The following is a 17,122-nucleotide window of genomic DNA, read 5'->3' as shown; positions in this document are numbered from 1 at the left end:
GCTCCAAAGAGGGGGAGATCCCAGGCACTTACCATTGGGGAGGAAGGGGGGGGTCCTGCGAGCGATGCCAGGAGCTGCAAATGGGCAGGCGGGCGAGGGTAGCGAGTGAGACAGCAGCCTGCCAGCTGGGCTGGGACTCCGCCTCCCCTCCCGGGCTGGGCTGGGCTGGGCTGGGCTGCTTGTCGCAGGCAAGTAACTTCCACGGGATGCCGGCCAGGACAGGGATGGGAGGGGTCAATGCACCCCACCCCACCCCAAATCTGTGCCAAGTGCAACCCCTATGGCGGGAGGGGAGGGGGCTGGGTTGGCCAGGAGGGAAGTGGGGGAGGGTACAGAGGGGTTTTTTCCCCCCCTCCCCAGTCTTCCTTGGGGAGTGGGGGGGTCTGAGTTGGAAAGACCCCATCCCTTGGCATTAGGAACATTTCCCAGATAAGTCACAGACAGTCCTGGGATCTCCTCGTGGCGTCCCGTCCCATCCCATCCCCGCCTTTCTAACCAAGGTCAAGCCACTGTCAGCTTTCCAGAGCAACCAAGGCGAGTAGGAGGACTCTGATGGGAGCCTCCCCCCCATCCACAAATCGAGGCCAGGCAATGGAAGGGGCGCTTTGCACACGCTCAGAGGCGCTCTTTCAGCGGCGTTGTGGATGGAGCCGGACGGATTCCCGGGTATCCGCGGGGTCTTCTTGGGGTCTGAAAAACAGAAGGGCAGAGGAGACCCCTCCCAAGGACAGGAGGGGGCGGGGGGCGGGGCGGGGAAAGGGAATCCCGCTCATTTGCATGCGATGACGCAATTCCCCCAGGCCACGCCCTCCCCCGCCGGCCACTTTCCGGGGGGTTCCGAAAGGGCGGAGAGAAAGCGATGCGAGGGAAACCTGCGTGGAGGGAACTCGGAAGTCTGGGAAAGAAAAGCGCGCTCCTCTTCCCTTTTAGTAGCTCTCCGAGGATTCCCGGCTACATTTCGCTTTCGCTTTCGGCTGGGCGCGGCGCGGCGCATGCGCGGAACATCTGCTGCGCTTCTGGTAAGTGTGCCGGCTGGCTGGCTGGCTGGCTGGCGGCGGGGGGGGGGGGGGGGGTGGGGGAGGAGCGGGCGAGGGAGGGGGAGGTGTGGTCCGGGGCTGCAGGGGGCGGGGGGGGGTCCACGGAAGCCCTCTGCGCATGCTCCACTGCTCCGGGTCTCCCAGATGTCGCTGCCTGGAGCTGGAGGCTCCGTCTGAGGACTGCTGGAGCCCCCTGCGGGGCTGCCCCGCCCCTCCCGCCTCTCCCTTAATCGTCGGCTCAGGTAGACTACCCCTGGCCGGGGAGGTTCTATCTCTGCAAACGTCAAAGCAGCTCCAAGAGGACTCTCTCTCTCTCTCTTACCTCTCTCCCCTGTTTCCTCTCTCCACCACCACTCTCTTTCTTTCTTTCTTTCTTTCTTTCTCTCTCTCTCTTTCTCCTTCCTTTTCCTCTCTCTCCCCTCCCCCTCTTTCTTTCTTTTTTCGTCCTTCCTTTCTTTTCCCTCTCTCCCTTCCTCTCTCTCTCTCTCTCTGTCTCCTATCTTCCCTCTGTTTCTCGCCACCCCGCTCTCTCTTTCTTTCTTTCTTTCTTTCTTTCTTTCTCTCTTTCTTTCTTTCTTTCTTTCTCCTGTCTCCCCTCTGTTTCCTCTCTCTCCACCCCCTCTCTCCCTTTCTTTTTTCTCTTTTTCTTTCTTTCTTTCTTTTTCTCCTCTCTCCCATTTCCTCTCTCTCTCTTTCTCCTGTCTCCCCTGTTTCCTCTCTCTCCCCTCCCCCTCTCTTTCTTTCTTTCATTCTTTCATTTTTTTTCTTTCTCCTCTCTCTCTTTCTCCTCTCCCGTTTCCTCTCTCTCTCTCCTCTCTCTCCTCTGTCTTTCTCTTTATTTCTCTCCCTCCCTCCCCCCTCTCTCTCTTTCTCCTCTCTCCCCCTTTCTTTCTCTCTCTCTCCTTTCTCTCTGTCCTCTCTCTCTCTTTCTTTCTTTCTCCTCTCTCTCCTCTCCTTTCTTTCTTTTTTTTTTCACTCTTCTCTCCTTTTTTCTCTTTTTTTCTCTTCACAGATGGCGAGCATGGAGACCCTCCCCGAGGACGCCCTGATTGCGGTGCTGGTGCTGGTGCCCGCCAGGGACCTTGTGCTTCGCTGCCGGCTGGTCTGCTCCCTCTGGCGCGGGCTGGTAGACTTGCCTTCGCTCTGGAAGCTCAAGTGCCAGCGTGAGGGCTACTGGCCAGAGCCACTGGACAGTCCCATTCCGGACTGGCGGGATTTCTATTTCCTCTGCAGCCTGAAGAGGAACCTGATCAAAAACCCCTGTGCTGAAGGTGGGGGAGGGGTCAAGGGGGCTGGGCTATTTTGGGAGGGTCCGGTTTTGGACCACTCGAAGGTTGTTTCCCCTGCAACTTACCTGACCAGCTCTGGTCTGATCCTAGATTAAAGCGAATCAAGGCCAGGATGGAAGACCACCAGGAGATCCAAACAAAGTTGCCAACATGGCTAAGCAAATTAAAAAAAAAAAATCCTGAAATAACCCAATGCAACCAATTCCATAATTCTGCTTCCCCCCAAAAAATTAGCCTATTTTAGGGCATACCTTCCTGGTGGTCTCTTCCCCTTACCTTGGAAATATTTCCAAAGTGCCGAAAATCCAACCTACAGTGCCGTCCTCTTCTTTTGTGTCTTCTCTCTCCCGCCGCAGAAGGCTTTGACGCCTGGGAGAAAGAATCCGACGAAGGCAACGGCTGGAAAATTGAGCAGCTTCCAGGAGATCACGGGAGAAATTTCCTTCTTCCGCACATTCAGAAATACTTTGTGACGTCCTACGAGTGAGTAGCGTGATGGCCTGGGACTCCCTGGGCTTTGACCAGCAGAGGGGATTCCTTGCAGGGTTTCTAACACACGGATTGACAGTTGTTAAACGGGCTCCTTCAATGGTGGGAATTTCCAACTGAGTTTTTCCCACGGGCAGCTTGGAAACTTCAAATCCCCCAGCATCTAAAGTATTTTTTTATTATTTTATATTATTTTATTTTATACTAGCCGATAACCCGGCGTTGCCCAGGTATTTATAGACATTGAATCGTTTGTCTGACAGGGAGCCATTGGGAGGGACCTTTCTTCCCCCTACTCCCATGCCCATCATCCCTGCCCTCTCCACCCTCCCATGCGCTCCTCTTTCTCACCCTTTCTACGATCCTGGCACTTTGCTCCAAATCCACCAGGGGGCGCCTTCTGCCAAGAGAAGGGAACATCAGGCGCTTCCCCATTATCACTTGCTCTCCTTAATGGCCCCGGCATTCCAGAGTTATGCTGGGACATACACACACAGACACACAACAAAGGATGTTAGGGGTGTCTCACCCCCACAGTATTGGGAGCCATTGGGAGGGGCATTTCTTTCCTCTACTCCCCTACTCCCATGCTCATCATCCATGCCCTCTCCCTTCCCCCTCCCATGTACTCCTCTTTCCGGTCCTGTCTACGATCCTGGCACTTTGTCCCAAATCCATCAAGCGTTTCACCATTGGTCCACTGGAGGGCGAACATCATGACTGGCTTTCCAGAGGAAGCTGTGAAGGAACTGACATCTCAAACAATTGCCACTCTAGGATGCTGCTCTCACTCTCCTCAACAGTCCAGGCATTCCACAGTTACACACACACACACACACACACACACCAGGGGTGTCTTACCCCCACAGTATTTGTTTCCAGAGAGTTAGTCATCTGTGTACGAAGTTTGGTTGAAATTGCTTGAGCCGTTCCAGAGTTATCCTAGAACAAATATACATACATACATCCTTTTATATAGATATATTAAAAGGATGTATGTATGTATATTTGTTCCAGGATAACTCTGGAACGGCTCAAGCAATTTCAACCAAACTTCAACTAAACTAAATAAATATATATAACATAAAATATGTTATATATATACACATATATATATAACATATTTTATATTATATTTATTTATTTATTATTTTATTTATTTATTTATTATTTATTGGCTGCCCATCTTACCACAGGGAGACTCTAGGTGGCTTACGCCATTAACAAAACAAAACCATGTAAAACTACTACAGGTAGTCCTCGGTTTACAACATTTTGTTTACTGACCATTTGAAATTGCAACGACATTGAAAAACATGACTCATGGCTGCTTTTCAATCTTACGACGGCTGCAGCATCCCCAGGGTCACGTGATCAAAGTTCAGATGCTTAGCAACTGACTCATATTTATGACAGCCGCAGCGTCCCGGGGCCACGCGATCCCCTTTTGCGACCTTCTGACAAGCAAAGTCCATGGGGAAAGCCGGATTCACTTAACAACCGTGTGACTAACTTAACAACTGCAGGGATTCGCTTAACGACTGTGGCAAGGAAGGTCGTAAAATGGGGCAAAACGCACTTAACAGCTGTCTCACTTAGCAACAAAAATGTTGGGCTCACTTGTGGTCATCAGTCGAGGACTGCCTGTACAAAAATACCAGTAGTTCTCGACTTACGACTTAGGACAATTGAGCCCAGAATTTATGTTGCTGAGATAGTTGTAAAGCGACTTTTGTCCTGTTTTACGACTTGCCATATTTGTTAAGTGAATCACTGCAGCTGTTAAATTAGTAACACAGTTGTTAAGTGAATCCAGTTTCCCCGTTGGCTTTGCTGGTCAGGTCGCAAAAGGGGATCCCGGGACACTGCAAACCGTCATAAATACGAACCAGTTGCTCAGCATATGAATGTAAATCACCTGGCTGTCGTAAGTGTGAAAAATGGTTGTAAGTCACTTCTTCAGTGTTGTTGTAACTCCAAACGGTCACTAAACGAATTGAGGACTACCTGAATTTAATCACAGGTTGTAACTTTGGATCCTGCCACTTTTATTTAAAATCTGTCTCTCTCTCTTTTTCTACCTCGTTTGTTCGCAGGTTGTATTTTTCCCATTCATTATAAAATGGTTAGAAGTCCCTTTTTTCAGTGTTGAAGCTTCGAACAGTTGCTAACTGAACTGTCATAAGTCAAGGACTACCTGTATAAAAATAGAAATACAATAGCTAAAAGATGAGGGAGGGAGGAGGGGGGTCTGTTATTAATCAATTGCCCCCTTTCAGCCGTCGCTGTTCAAAACAGTGCAGATTTTCCCAGGTAGGGACTTACGAGTAATATCCCTCCCCTACTCAAAATTACTTGAGAAGCCATTTAACAACGATTCGTGGTTTGCGCTCCGCATGGAGGCTTGTAACGAAGAGTGGCGCAGTGGCCTAGAGGGGGAACTCTCGCCTGTATCGCCAGTCAGGAGGCTGTGAGTTTGATCCTAGGTAGAGGCAAATATTTCTCTCTCTCGGCACGTTGAGAATATATCTGCTGAACAAAACTCCTCCTTGGGGACAGGAAGGGCATCCGGCCAGTAAAACACTCAGCTCCATTCAGATGCCCAGACTCCACCCGGCAAGGGATTATGGGGTCGTTAAAAGAGGATGAGGATGGAGGCTTGTAACAATCGGTGGCTTTCCCTTCCTTGCCAGCTCATGCATGAAGAGGCAGCTGATCACCTTACGGGATCACGGCTACGGGGACCGGTTGATGGACGAAGCCCGGCCTGATATCGTGGTGAGCGACTGGTGAGTGGCAGGGAGGAGAGGCGGACGGGTGGACGGATGGACGCGGGAGGCACAAGCGCTGAGGCGGTGTTCGACAGCGCCGAACAAACGGCTCCGTCAAAGCAGGAGGCGCAATACAGGTAGTTCTCGCCTTACGACCACGATGGAGCCCAAAATTTCCATTGTTAAGCGAGGCACTTGCTAAGTGAGTTTTGCCCCATTTTACGACCTTTCCTGCTACCGTCATTAAGTGAATCACTGCAGTTGATACGTTAGTAACCCGAATCTGGCTTCCCTGTGGACTTGGCTTGTCAGAAGGTCGTAAAAGGGGGATCACATGACACCCCCCCGTGACTCTGTGACTGTCATAAGTATGAGGCTCTTGCCAAGCATCCGGATTTTGATCACGTGACCGCGGGGACGGTTGTAAGTGTGAAAAACGGTCGTGAGTTGCTTTTCCCAGTGCCGTGGTCACTTTGAACGGTCACTAAACGAATAATGGTTGTAACTCAAGGACTACCTGTATCATGCCACTCTTGTTCTTGTTTTCACACAGAAAGACTATATATGTAAGTTCTCGACTTACAACCATTCATTTAGTGACCAATGTTACCACGGCACTGAAAAAAACAACTTACGATCGTTTTTCACACTTACGACCGTCCCAGCAGTCCCGTGATCAAAATTCAAACACCGGGCAACTGGCTCATATTTACGACGGTCGCATTGTCCCGGAGTCACGCAATCCGCTTTTGCGACCTTCTGAAAAGCAAAAATCCATGGGGAAAGCTGGATTCACTTAAAAACCATGTGACTGACTTAACAACTGCCAGGATTTGCTTAACGACTGTGGCAAGGAAAGACGTAAAGTGGGGCAAAACGCACTTACCAGCTGTCTCACTTACCAGCAGAAATGTTGGGCTCGATTGTGGTCGTAAGTTGAGGACAAAAATACCAGTAGTTCTCGACTTACGACTTAGGACAATTAAGCCCAGAATTTAGGTTGCTAAGTGAGACAGCTGCTAAGCGAGTTTTGTCCCGTTTTACGACTTTCCTTGCCACATTTGTTAAGGGAATCCCTGCAGCTGTTAAATTAGTAGCATGGTTGTTAAGCGAATCCGGGGTGACGCGATCCCCTTCCGAGAAGCAAAGTCAACGGATTCACTTAACAACGGTGTGATTAACTTAACAATGGTGGCCAGAGGGGTCATCAAAGGGGGCCAAACCCCTGTATTTATTTATCGATAAAATTTACTGGCCGCCCATCTTATCGTAGGGTAACTCTGGGAATTTTACAGTTACATCTAAGCCAGGGGTGAAATCTAAAATTTGTTACTACTGGTTCTGTGGACGTGACTTGGTAAGTGGGGGTGGAGTTAATGTGACGGTGGGCGTGGCCAACTTTTTTTTTTTTTTTACTTTTTACTTTTAAAAGCATTTTTTCTACAACCTCAAGCGGTTGCAGAAAAAAAATGCTTTTAAAAGCCTCTGACGATCAGGCAACTCGGCTGGGATCGTCAGAGGCTTTTAAAGGCATTTTTTTTTCCCTACAATCTCTTTGGCCGAAGAGGTTGTAGAAAAAATGTTTTTAAAAGTAAAAAAAAAAACAGCCTCTGATGATTGCGCGGCTCAGCTGGGAATTGGGGTGGGGGAGCGCAGGGATTTTTGCTCCCGGTTCTCCGAACCACCCGCCGCCATCGCTACCGGATTGGGCGATCCGGTCCGAACCGGGAGCATTTCACCCCTGATCTAAGCTAAAATATAAAATGTTAAAATCAAACCTTAAAATTAAAGGCACATGGGAAGGGCGGAAGGGACAGAGGCAGGGATCTGTTATTAATCAACTCCATTGCGCTGACCCCCCCCCCCTCGGCCATGTCTTGAGACCCTTATGAAAGGATAGGGTGGGGGGGCAACCTCATATTGGAGTGGGGGGGCAAGGTGTTCCAGAAGGCAGAGAAGGCCTTCCTCCTGGATCCCGCCGGCCAGAATAATCGGGCTGAAAAAATCGTCTCGCTTCGCGATGGGAACTTTGGACTCGGTCAAGGTCGCAAGTCGAGGACCCCCTGCGTTTTTATCGACCTTTTTTTAAAGAGCTGATGTTCTCTCCTTCGACCCCCTCCTCCCCCCCAGGTACGCTGCGCGTTTTGACTGCGGCTGCAAGTACCAGCTCTGCGTGAGACTCCTGTCCAAAGACTACATCGTTCTCCAGGAGTTTCAGCCCGAACCGGTTGTGATCGAACAGTGGAGCGATGCAGAATGGCGCGAGGTAGAGGAATGGGTCGGATCGTGGCCCGGTTCTGCCCCCCCTCCCCCCAGCTCTGGGTTGAAATGAGGGGTGCCTGATGGTCTCTGAGCTTGGCGGTTTTCTGTCAGACATTTCGTGACCCAATTAGGTGACGTCATCGGTGCTAGAAGGGAGCGGGGTTTGCAGAGAGGAGGAGATTGTGGGTGGAGGAGGGAGATGAGGAAAAGGACTATGGCAGTGATGACTAACCTTTTTGCTGTTGTGTGCCAAAAGCGGGGAGGGAGCAGGGGCGGGGGTCATGTGTGCGCGCGTGCCCATACCTATAATTCAGTGTGCCCCACACTCTGTGCATGCGCATTTAATCCCCCCTCACTCCTCCCACTTTTGGCACGTGATGGCACAATGGGCCTGGTACGCCCGTTTTTCGCCCTCCCCAGGCTCCAGAAGCTTTCTTGGAGCCTGGGGAGGGCAAAAACAGCCTTCCCCACCCGGAGGGCCTCTGGAGGCCGGAAACGGCCCATTTCTCGACTTCCGGGGGGCTCAGAAGGCCCAAAAATCAGCTGGCCAGTGCACGCATGCATACTAGAGCTGAGTTAGGGCAAAGGTCGCATGCCCACAAATATGGCTCCGTGTGCCACCTGTGGCACGCATGCCATAGGTTCGCCATCATGGGACTATGGGTTCCTTGGTGCTCTCTGAGTTTGGTGGTTTTCTGGCAGACGTTTCATGACCCAACTAGGCGACACCATCAGTGTTAGAAGGAGTGGCATTTGTGGAGAGGAAGAGAACTGTGGGATCCTTGGTGCTCTCTGGAGCTTGGTTGTTTTCCTACAGGTGTTTCATGACCCAACTAGGCAACATCATCAGTGCTAGGAGGAAGGTTTGCACTGTGTATTATTCCTTCTAGCTCTGATGCCGTTACCTAGTTGGGTCGTGAAACGTCTCCGAGAAAACAACCAGAACCCCACAATTTTAATTTTAATTTTAATTTTATTATTTTATTTTATTTTATTATTTTATTTATTTTATTTTATTTTATTATTTTATTTTATTTATTTTATTTTATTATTTATTTTATTTTATTTTATTTTATTTTATTGTTTATTTTATTTTATTGTTTATTTTTTTTTATTTATTTTATTTTATTTTTTTGTTTGTTTGTTCGATTTATATGTCGCCCTTCTCCAGAGACTCAGGGCAGCTTACAATGCATTAAGCAATAGCCTTCATACTTTTGTATATACCTCCTTAGTAGGACTTTTGCCCACCCCCCAAGCAGTGTTCTTATTATACAAAGTCAGCTTATTGCCCCCACAATCCGGGTCCTCATTTTACCTACCTCGGAAGGATGGAAGGCTGAGTCAACCTTGAGCCTGGTGAGATTCGAACTCGCAGTAATTGCAGGCAGCTGGCAACTAAGTGCTACTTTAACAGCACTTAGTCCACTGCGCCACCAAGGCTCTTTATCGCTAAGCTTACACGCTGTCCATCTCACAAGCCAAAATACTGATCTTACTTCGGAAGTATAATAAATGTCCCGCTGAGGAAGACGCTGTGTGTAACGCGCTCAACACCGTAGCGTTTGTAGAACCCGCCGGATTTGGAGCTGCCGGGTTTTTAAAATCCTCTCTGTAATTCTAGAATCGGATCTGGTGACGGACAAAAACGCCAATTTTAACCTGCCCCTCGCCATTTTTCTCCTCAGGTGTCGCACACGTTTCACAACTACCCCGCCGGTGTCCGCCACGTCTTATTTAGCCACGGAGGCCAAGATACGCAATACTGGGAAGGCTGGTACGGTGTCCGAGTGACGAACAGCAGCCTCACCCTGGGCCCCCAAGTGGCAGATTGACGGAGAAGGGCTGCTTCGGTTTGGATAGGACTACAACTCCCATCGTGCCCAGTAAGTGGCTCTGGGGAAGGTCAGTCTAACCCAGAGGTTTGCTACCTTAAACAATCCAAAGAGCCATTTGGACCCGTTTCCCAAAGAAAAGAAAACACCCGGAGCCACAAAAACCCTTCCCGTGCCTGACTATTCCTTGAGCAGCCACAAAACTAGCATGTGTAGTCGAATTAAACGTTCTGTTTTCCTCTGAAACTTTTCTTTTCTTGGATTTAATCCATGGTTGGCCTACCGGGAATCGAAAAGCTCAATAAATTGCATGCAGGCGGGTGTCGCACATTGGCGGTTATGACACATATTTTGAGTGATAGGGAGCCGCAGCAGAGAGATGAAAGAGCCACATGCGGCTCCAGAGCCACAGGTTGCTGACTCCTGGTGTAACCCTTGAACTTACGACGTGGAAGGGAAGTCACCCCAAAGTGCCCTATGCATCCACCTGGCTACTTCTCTTTCGCTGAGAAAAATAAATCTCTAGATATTTATGGATTAACAGATATTTCTCTTTGCTTCTTCCGCAACTTCGCGACGTCTAGAAAAGTTGTATAATCGTGGCATTTCATAAAAACCGATTTAAATCAAATCTGTGTCGCTCTAAATCCCTCTTCTGGGTTTAGCAATGGGGCCGAAGTTGATGTGGTGCTCAGAGAGGCAACATTTACAAGTTTATTTACAGTGAATTAGTCATCATATTGTTCGACATTAGCACCTTGGACACACAGCGATAGACATTGACTTAAAACAAGACAGACGAGTGTTTTCACAGCAAACAAAACATTAGCACTTTCGAGGCACAGTTCCGCAGTGCCCCGTCCTCCCTCAGGTCTAGCAACTTGAAAAGTACCCGGCTCTTTGAGTCGGCTGAAGAAAGTGAGAATAACCTGGGATTTAAGAGCACTTTTAAAAACACAATCATCCAGTAGCCAGGAAGGAACTCGGACACACACGTCAACCGTTCGAGCACTGATGTGGTCGCTGGAGACAGGGTGCAGCTTGGTCATGTGTCGCCTGGGTTGCAGCTTCCAAAATGGTTGGGAAGGGCCGGGTTCAAGTACCTTTCTGTGTTCGCTCCTCGACGTACAGCTGCATCTGAAAGGACAGAGTTCAAACCGGAAATCTTGCATTTATCAGGCGCTTAATTCGGGGGGCTTGGCAGAGAGGCAGGATTTGGGGCGCCGAGGACAGATTTGAGACGCTCCTCCTCGGCAGCCCTGTAAAACACCCCAAGCGCTAAGGGGGATAGAGCAGGGGTGAAATTTGTTACTACCGGTTCCTTGGGCGTGGCTTGGTGGGGGGGGGTTAATGTGACGGTGGGCGTGGCCAACTTTTTTTTTTTTTTTTTACTTTTAAAAGCATTTTTTCTACAACCTCTTCAGCCGAAGAGGTTGCAGAAAAAAATGCTTTTAGAAGCCTCTGACGATCCCAGCTGAGTTGTGCAATCATCAGAGGCTTTTTTTTTTTTACTTTTGAAAGCATTTTTTCGGCCGAAGAGGTTGTAGAAAAAATACTTTTAAAAGTAAAAAAAAAAAACAGCCTCTGATGATTGTGCAGCTCAGCTGGGCATGGTGTGGGATTTTTGCACAGGGATTTTTGCTACCCGCCACCATCGCTACCAGATCGGGCGATCCGGTCTGAACCGGGAGCATTTCACCCCTGGGATAGAGGGGGGGGCGGTCAGTGTGGAAAGGAGCTGCCACTTTCTGGTCTTGGGGGTGCTTCAAACCTTCAAACAGCAACAGAACGGACGGCCCGTAACTTCCAAGATGGGCAGAATATAAATTAAATAAATAAAGGCTGTAAAATCCAAGCACCCTCTAGTGGTCAAAGGAAGAACTGCAGGCCCATAGGTCAGAACTTCCCCCCGCCCCCACCCCAGGATTAGGATCACGTGGCCTCAGAGACCCAATCAGGAGCCCCTTTGGGGTATAAAAGAAGGAAATTCCAACAGATTTTTCTTGGTTGGATCCAATCGTCAGCTTGTCCTCGTCCAAGCTGGCTGAGCGCAGTAAGTGGATCTCTCACCTTTAAGAGGTCCGAGGTCATGGTCTTCAGGGGGATCAGCCGTGGGTCGTGCATGTGGACGTCCTGCTCGTCGGCCAGAATCCAGGGGAAGTCCTACAGGATGGGAAACATAACAGCGTCTTCATGCAAACTATTGCTCATGTGCCCATAATGTTGTGGCCTACCAACCACCGGCCCCTCCAGCAGCCGAATCAGAGGAAGAGGAGGAGTTGTGGGAGTCAGGATCACCATCAAGGCAACCTGAGAGCTCTGAGGGAGAAGAGGGAATGGAGTTGTCAGAGAGAAAGAGGCCGAGGCAGAGCCTGGGCCGTCCGTCAGCCCTCAGATGGAGAATCAACAGCTTCTAGGTCTGGAGGTAGCTGATGAGGAGGAGGAGGAACAGCTGGGTCCAGTGCCTGAAGCATGGATGCACAGAAGGCAGAGGAGAGGAGAGCAGTAGAAATCTATGGGCCGGTCCTTGGGACGAAAGAGCCACCACTGCTAGCGAAGCTCCACCCTAGCTCGGAGATGAATAGATGTGGTGGACAACTATTCATCTCCCTGCCGGACAGACTTATTAGCCTGCGGTGAGAGAGAAACTTTTTGCCAGGGCTGCCGGCGCTCCTAATAATCTTTTGAGTTAACTTCAGAGGGTTTGTCGTATTTGGGGAACTGGGTCAGAAGACCTCATTTGAATTTGGAGTTGTTGGCATGCACAGGTCTAGCGCCCCCTGCTGGCAGATCTGACTAAAATCCATAGGACTTGCCGCTCAGCTGCAGTTGCAGACCTATAGTAACCCCTGAGTAAGCAGAGCCAGGCTTAGAAAAAGCCATAGTTGGAAGAAAAATCCAGGTCTAGTTCCAAGCCGGGCATAAAATGGAGGATGATTGGAAAGAAAGATTTTGTTTATTGATGAGTGGAACTAACACAAACACAGCGTGAGGTTCTGGGGCAGCACACACAAAGTCCATTCAAACCTTAGTTTACTAAATAAACCAGTCTTTTACAACAACCGCTGTTAATTAATTGCATTACCAGCAACCAAGAATTCAAAGAATAATAACTGAAAGCTTACTATGGTTGGCAGAATGCCCAGAAGCAATTTGCAGGAAGCTGATAAGATAAACAAGACAAGACACAAAGGTATGTGAACTACGTTGTTCCCTGCAATTGGCCACTCCCTTAGCCTATTTAAGGAGGAACATCAACTGAAGCAATTTGCAGGGAACAACTTAATTCACATACCTTGGTGTCTTGTCTTGCTTATCAGCTTCCTGCAAATTGCTTCAATCGGCGTTCCTCCTTAAATAGGCTAAGGGAGTGGCCAATTAGCTCCAAGCCTTACTCTTGAAGAGACCTCCTCCTAAGGAGCCAATCCTGCTTTTTGGCAGCTCTGCACGCCCGTGCATCGAGAAGAGGCTCATCCTCTTCATCCTCTTCACTTAAAGAAGCTTATGGAGGTTCTGAAGGCCCTGGCTGAATCCCTGCCTCTGGCACCACATCTTCTCCAGCCTCCTCATTGTCCGACTCGAGTGCCAGCTGCACAGGCTGCTGGCACAGCACCACACCAGCCTCCTCGCTGTCGGAATCAGCTATTAGCTGCAGAGGCCGCATACGGGCCACAATAGATTCCTTACCTTGATCACTTGAATTTTCTCCATGTTGCGCGTGGCAGCTTCACGGGTGTGCACCAGGATGGTGAAAGTACAGCCTGCAACAAAACGAGGTGGAGAAAGAGAGAGATACAGTTTTAAATAAAAGAAGCCCGATCCAGAGTTACAACCTGTGCTTAAATACAATAGTCCTCAACTTACAACAATTCCTTCAGCGACTGTTCAAAAGTGGCAACGGCACTGAAACATGTGACTTATGACCGGTTTTCAAAGTGACGACCTTTGATGACCCCATGGGTCATGTGATCAAAATTCAGAGGTTTGGCAACTGACTCGTGGTTATGACGGTTGTCGTGTTCCGGGGTCATGTGATCAACTTTTGCGATCTGACAAAATCAAGGGGGAAGCCCAATTCACCGAACAACCGGGTTACTCACTTATCAATGGTGGTGACTCACTTAACAACGGTGGCATGAAAGGTCGTAAAATGGGGCAAAACTCACTTAACGAATGTTTCACTTAACAACTGAAATTTGGGGCTCAATTCTGGTCGTAAGTTGAGGGACTACCTGTATATTTTGGTCCCTGCAAAGTGGAGAGGTGCATAGAGAGAATTTCTGCACTATTTTACCACTGTGGTTATAAATTTTAAATTTAATTTAAATTTCATAAATAAATCAATAAATAAATATTCTTTAAAAAATACTGTTTTTCCATTTGTCCCAGAATTGCTAGAAGAAGAAAAAAAAAATCATCGGGAAGGCCACTGTTTGAAACAAACTGAAGTCCCTCATTCAGGATTGGGTGTTTTCTTCAGCTGATGGTGAAGCTAAACTGAAGTCAAAATATCAGCCTGAAACTCACACGCCCCACTGCCTGCCGGCTAGATTACCAGCTCTGCTGACTGTCCTACCTGGAGGGTTGTTGTCCAGAACAGCATCACAGACGCTGATTTTCAGAATAAAAGCCCGCAGAAGCTGCTCCACATGGGTGAGGAGAGAATCGGAGCTGAAGAAGAAAAAAGTAGTTGCGCAAGGGCTAAATTGATTAATGGCATATAAAGGCAGAGATCTCTGTAATGGTAGTTTAATACTCTGACGATGTCAGCAGATGGCTGACGAAAGCTTAGTAAAATAAAATTTTAATTCTTTTAAAAAATTTTAAATCTTAAGTTCCGGAGTTCGCAGTATGTCTGCTTCTTTTTTTACTAATATACCTGGAACTCGTATTTTTAGAATAGTTTGTAATATATATATGTATGTATGTATGTATGTATGTATGTAAGAGTATGTATATGTATAATATACATATATATTAATATTATATTAATATTTATTATGTTTACTTTATAAATATACTGTAAATATGGCTATAAATTCAGTGTGAGGTATATATATTCAGTGAGATATATATACAGTAGATATATAATATATAAATTCAGTGTGAGGTATATATATTCAGTGAGATATATGTACAGTAGATATATAATATATAATCTCACACTGAATTTATAGCCATATTTATATTTATAAAATAAACATAATAAATAATAATATAATGTATTAATATAATTAATATAATTACAGTATATTAGTAATATTAATATAAAATAAAATAATACATTAAATAAATATTTTATATATATATATATATATATATATATATATATATATATATATATATATATATATATATATATATATATTATCTATCTATCTATCTATCTATCTATCTATCTATCTATCTATCTATATATATATATATATATATATATGTAGGTCTTTGGTTATTCGGGTTTTCTCCCGTGTAAAATTGGAGGTGTCTTGGCAACGTTTCTAGAAGCACGAAGCCAAAAACACCAGCCTGAAGATGACGAATGAGACTTCGTCGAAACGTTGCCAAGACACCTCTAATTTTACGCAGGAGAAAACCCGAATAACCAAAGACCTACATACAAACACCCGTGAAAACCTCAGAAAACAAATTTTATATATATATATATATATATATATATATATATATATATATATATATATATATATATATATATATATATATATATATATATATATATATATATATATATATATATATATATATATATATATATATATATATATAAAAATAATATATATATATATAATATAAACATATGTTATATTTATTTATTGCCATATATATATATATATATGTGTGTGTGTGTGTGTGTGTGTGTGTGTGTGTGTGTGTGTGTGTAGTTAATATTTCGAGTTTCTTCCCGTGTAATTGTGGATATATCCCTAAAAGGGGTAGAAGCTTCTACCCTTTTAGGGATATATCCACAATTACACGGGAAGAAACCCGAAATATTAACTATACACACATACATACCCGTGAAAACTTACATAAACAAATATATATACACAGAGTCATCAGTGGTCTGCAAGGAATTACTTCCAAGATTTAAAACTAGGCCCCAAATTGACTTTGAAAATCCACTTGAGATGCTGGTTTACTGCCTTCCTAAGGGCTAGACCTAACTTGGGTTAAATATTGTTTTATAATTATATTCTCCCCTTTATTATGCTCCATATTTCTAAGTTTTAATACTACTAATAGTAATAACAGGGGGCCATGGATTGATTAAATTCAATGTTTCTCAACCTTGAAGATATGTGGACTTCAACTCCCAGAATTCCCCAGCCAGCTGAGGAATTCTGGGAGTTGAAGTCCATACATCTTCAAGCTGCCAAATTGAGAAAGTCTGAGCTAGATCGATGCAGAATTAGCCTGGTCAATCGGATCCCAAAACAGCCCCTAATCTGTATCTTAAGGGGATGTTTTTTTTCCATGCGTTTAATTCATTTTATTTGCAAATCAATGCTTTTATTTTGTTCTTAAATGTTCAGCAGTTTTGAATATTTGCTCTCCTTGCGTTCTGCAGAATAAAGAGATGGCAGCCAAATTTTTGCAAAGGAAAATCTGATGGATCAAGCAAGCTCTCCTGCCTTCCAGAATTTGGTGGGTGTGACAAGGCCCAGCAGCCCAGCATTTGGGGTTTAGAAACGAGGACCCTCACCTGATGGCCAGCAGTGGTGGCTGCATGATCTCAAAGACGAATCTTTCTACCGAATGGTGCTCCTTGTCAAGGATGACAACTACGACTTTTTCCACGTCGTTCTGAAAAAGGTTGCAAAAACAAGCAGGATAATAGAAATACCGTATTATCTCTCTGAACTCTGTGAATTCCAGAAATCTGCACACAGGTAGGCCATATTGAGCTAGTTCCCTTGCTTTGAATTTTCACGCAAGTAGGTTGGCTATGAAATACTGGGAAATGGGTACATCAAAAAAAAAAAAAAAATTGGAGAATGTTTTCTTAATGTATGAAGGAGGGGGAAAAATATAGAAAGAAAGAAAGACTGGTTATATTTTGGAGATTCTTTTATGATGTTAAAAGGTTTAACTAAAGTTGGATAACTTTTTGAACTTTATTGTAGTTTTAAAGTATTGAAGTTTAAGGATGGCTAATTTAAAAATTAATGGATAACTTCTTGAAAGTTTTGAAGCTTATATTTTGGAGAATGTTTTCTTAATGTATTGAGAGATTTTAAAATGCTTAAATTAAGATTATATATAGTGATTTTTTTTTTCTTTATAAATGTGAAATGTGATAAGAGAATTTATAAAAGGAAGGTTGAAGTAGAATTTTTAAAGGGGGAGTTAACGAGGGTGAGAGAGTTTTGAATCCTGTAGTAGTTAGTATATTTTAGCTTATGTTATTAAATGCTATATTC

General features: G+C 45.8%; 2 protein-coding genes across 7 annotated transcripts in view; one reads left to right on the top strand and one right to left on the bottom strand.

The window, feature by feature from the left end:
* The first annotated feature begins 826 nt into the window (after positions 1–826).
* On the top strand, positions 827–16,689 carry LOC117659695 (F-box only protein 6-like). Of its 5 annotated transcripts, none has more exons than XM_087879143.1 (7): positions 832–1,019; positions 2,050–2,308; positions 2,683–2,809; positions 5,509–5,604; positions 7,717–7,852; positions 9,537–9,734; positions 16,270–16,689. In XM_087879143.1, the coding sequence occupies exons 1-6, from the start codon at positions 993–995 to the stop codon at positions 9,681–9,683; spliced, it is 792 nt and encodes a 263-aa protein (XP_087735269.1). In that variant the 5' UTR covers positions 832–992; the 3' UTR covers positions 9,684–9,734; positions 16,270–16,689. The 5 variants fall into 5 exon arrangements, with proteins under 5 accessions (XP_060541256.2, XP_087735269.1, XP_087735268.1 ...); XM_087879142.1 differs by lacking the exon at positions 16,270–16,689 and adding an exon at positions 14,073–14,336; XM_087879144.1 differs by lacking the exons at positions 832–1,019; positions 16,270–16,689 and adding exons at positions 1,127–1,279; positions 14,073–14,336.
* MAD2L2 (mitotic arrest deficient 2 like 2) overlaps positions 10,384–17,122 on the bottom strand; it is a 12,044-nt gene continuing 5,305 nt past the window's right edge. For both annotated transcript variants that reach the window (XM_087879146.1, XM_087879145.1), the window contains exons 5-9: positions 16,405–16,505; positions 14,260–14,354; positions 13,371–13,444; positions 11,754–11,846; positions 10,384–10,820 (exon numbers count right to left, since the gene is read on the bottom strand). In XM_087879146.1, the coding sequence (XP_087735272.1) occupies positions 10,779–10,820; positions 11,754–11,846; positions 13,371–13,444; positions 14,260–14,354; positions 16,405–16,505 (405 nt within the window). In that variant the 3' untranslated portion in view covers positions 10,384–10,778. The remainder of the gene's footprint in view (positions 10,821–11,753; positions 11,847–13,370; positions 13,445–14,259; positions 14,355–16,404; positions 16,506–17,122) is intronic.

The sequence above is a fragment of the Pantherophis guttatus genome, chromosome 15 (genome assembly GCF_059756535.1).
Source record: "Pantherophis guttatus breed Tessera chromosome 15, ASM5975653v1, whole genome shotgun sequence".
Classification (NCBI taxonomy): domain Eukaryota; kingdom Metazoa; phylum Chordata; class Lepidosauria; order Squamata; family Colubridae; genus Pantherophis; species Pantherophis guttatus.
The sequence above is the reverse complement of the archived record's forward strand: the minus strand, read 5'-3'. Positions and strand labels throughout refer to the sequence as shown.

Excerpts from the sequence above, each read along its gene's own strand:
- LOC117659695 (XM_087879143.1), top strand. The coding sequence starts at position 993 with ATGCGCGGAACATCTGCTGCGCTTCTG. Across the intron at positions 1,020-2,049 it reads GAACATCTGCTGCGCTTCTG|ATGGCGAGCATGGAGACCCT; the intron begins GTAAGTGTGCCG and ends TTCTCTTCACAG. Across the intron at positions 7,853-9,536 it reads GCGATGCAGAATGGCGCGAG|GTGTCGCACACGTTTCACAA; the intron begins GTAGAGGAATGG and ends TTTTCTCCTCAG.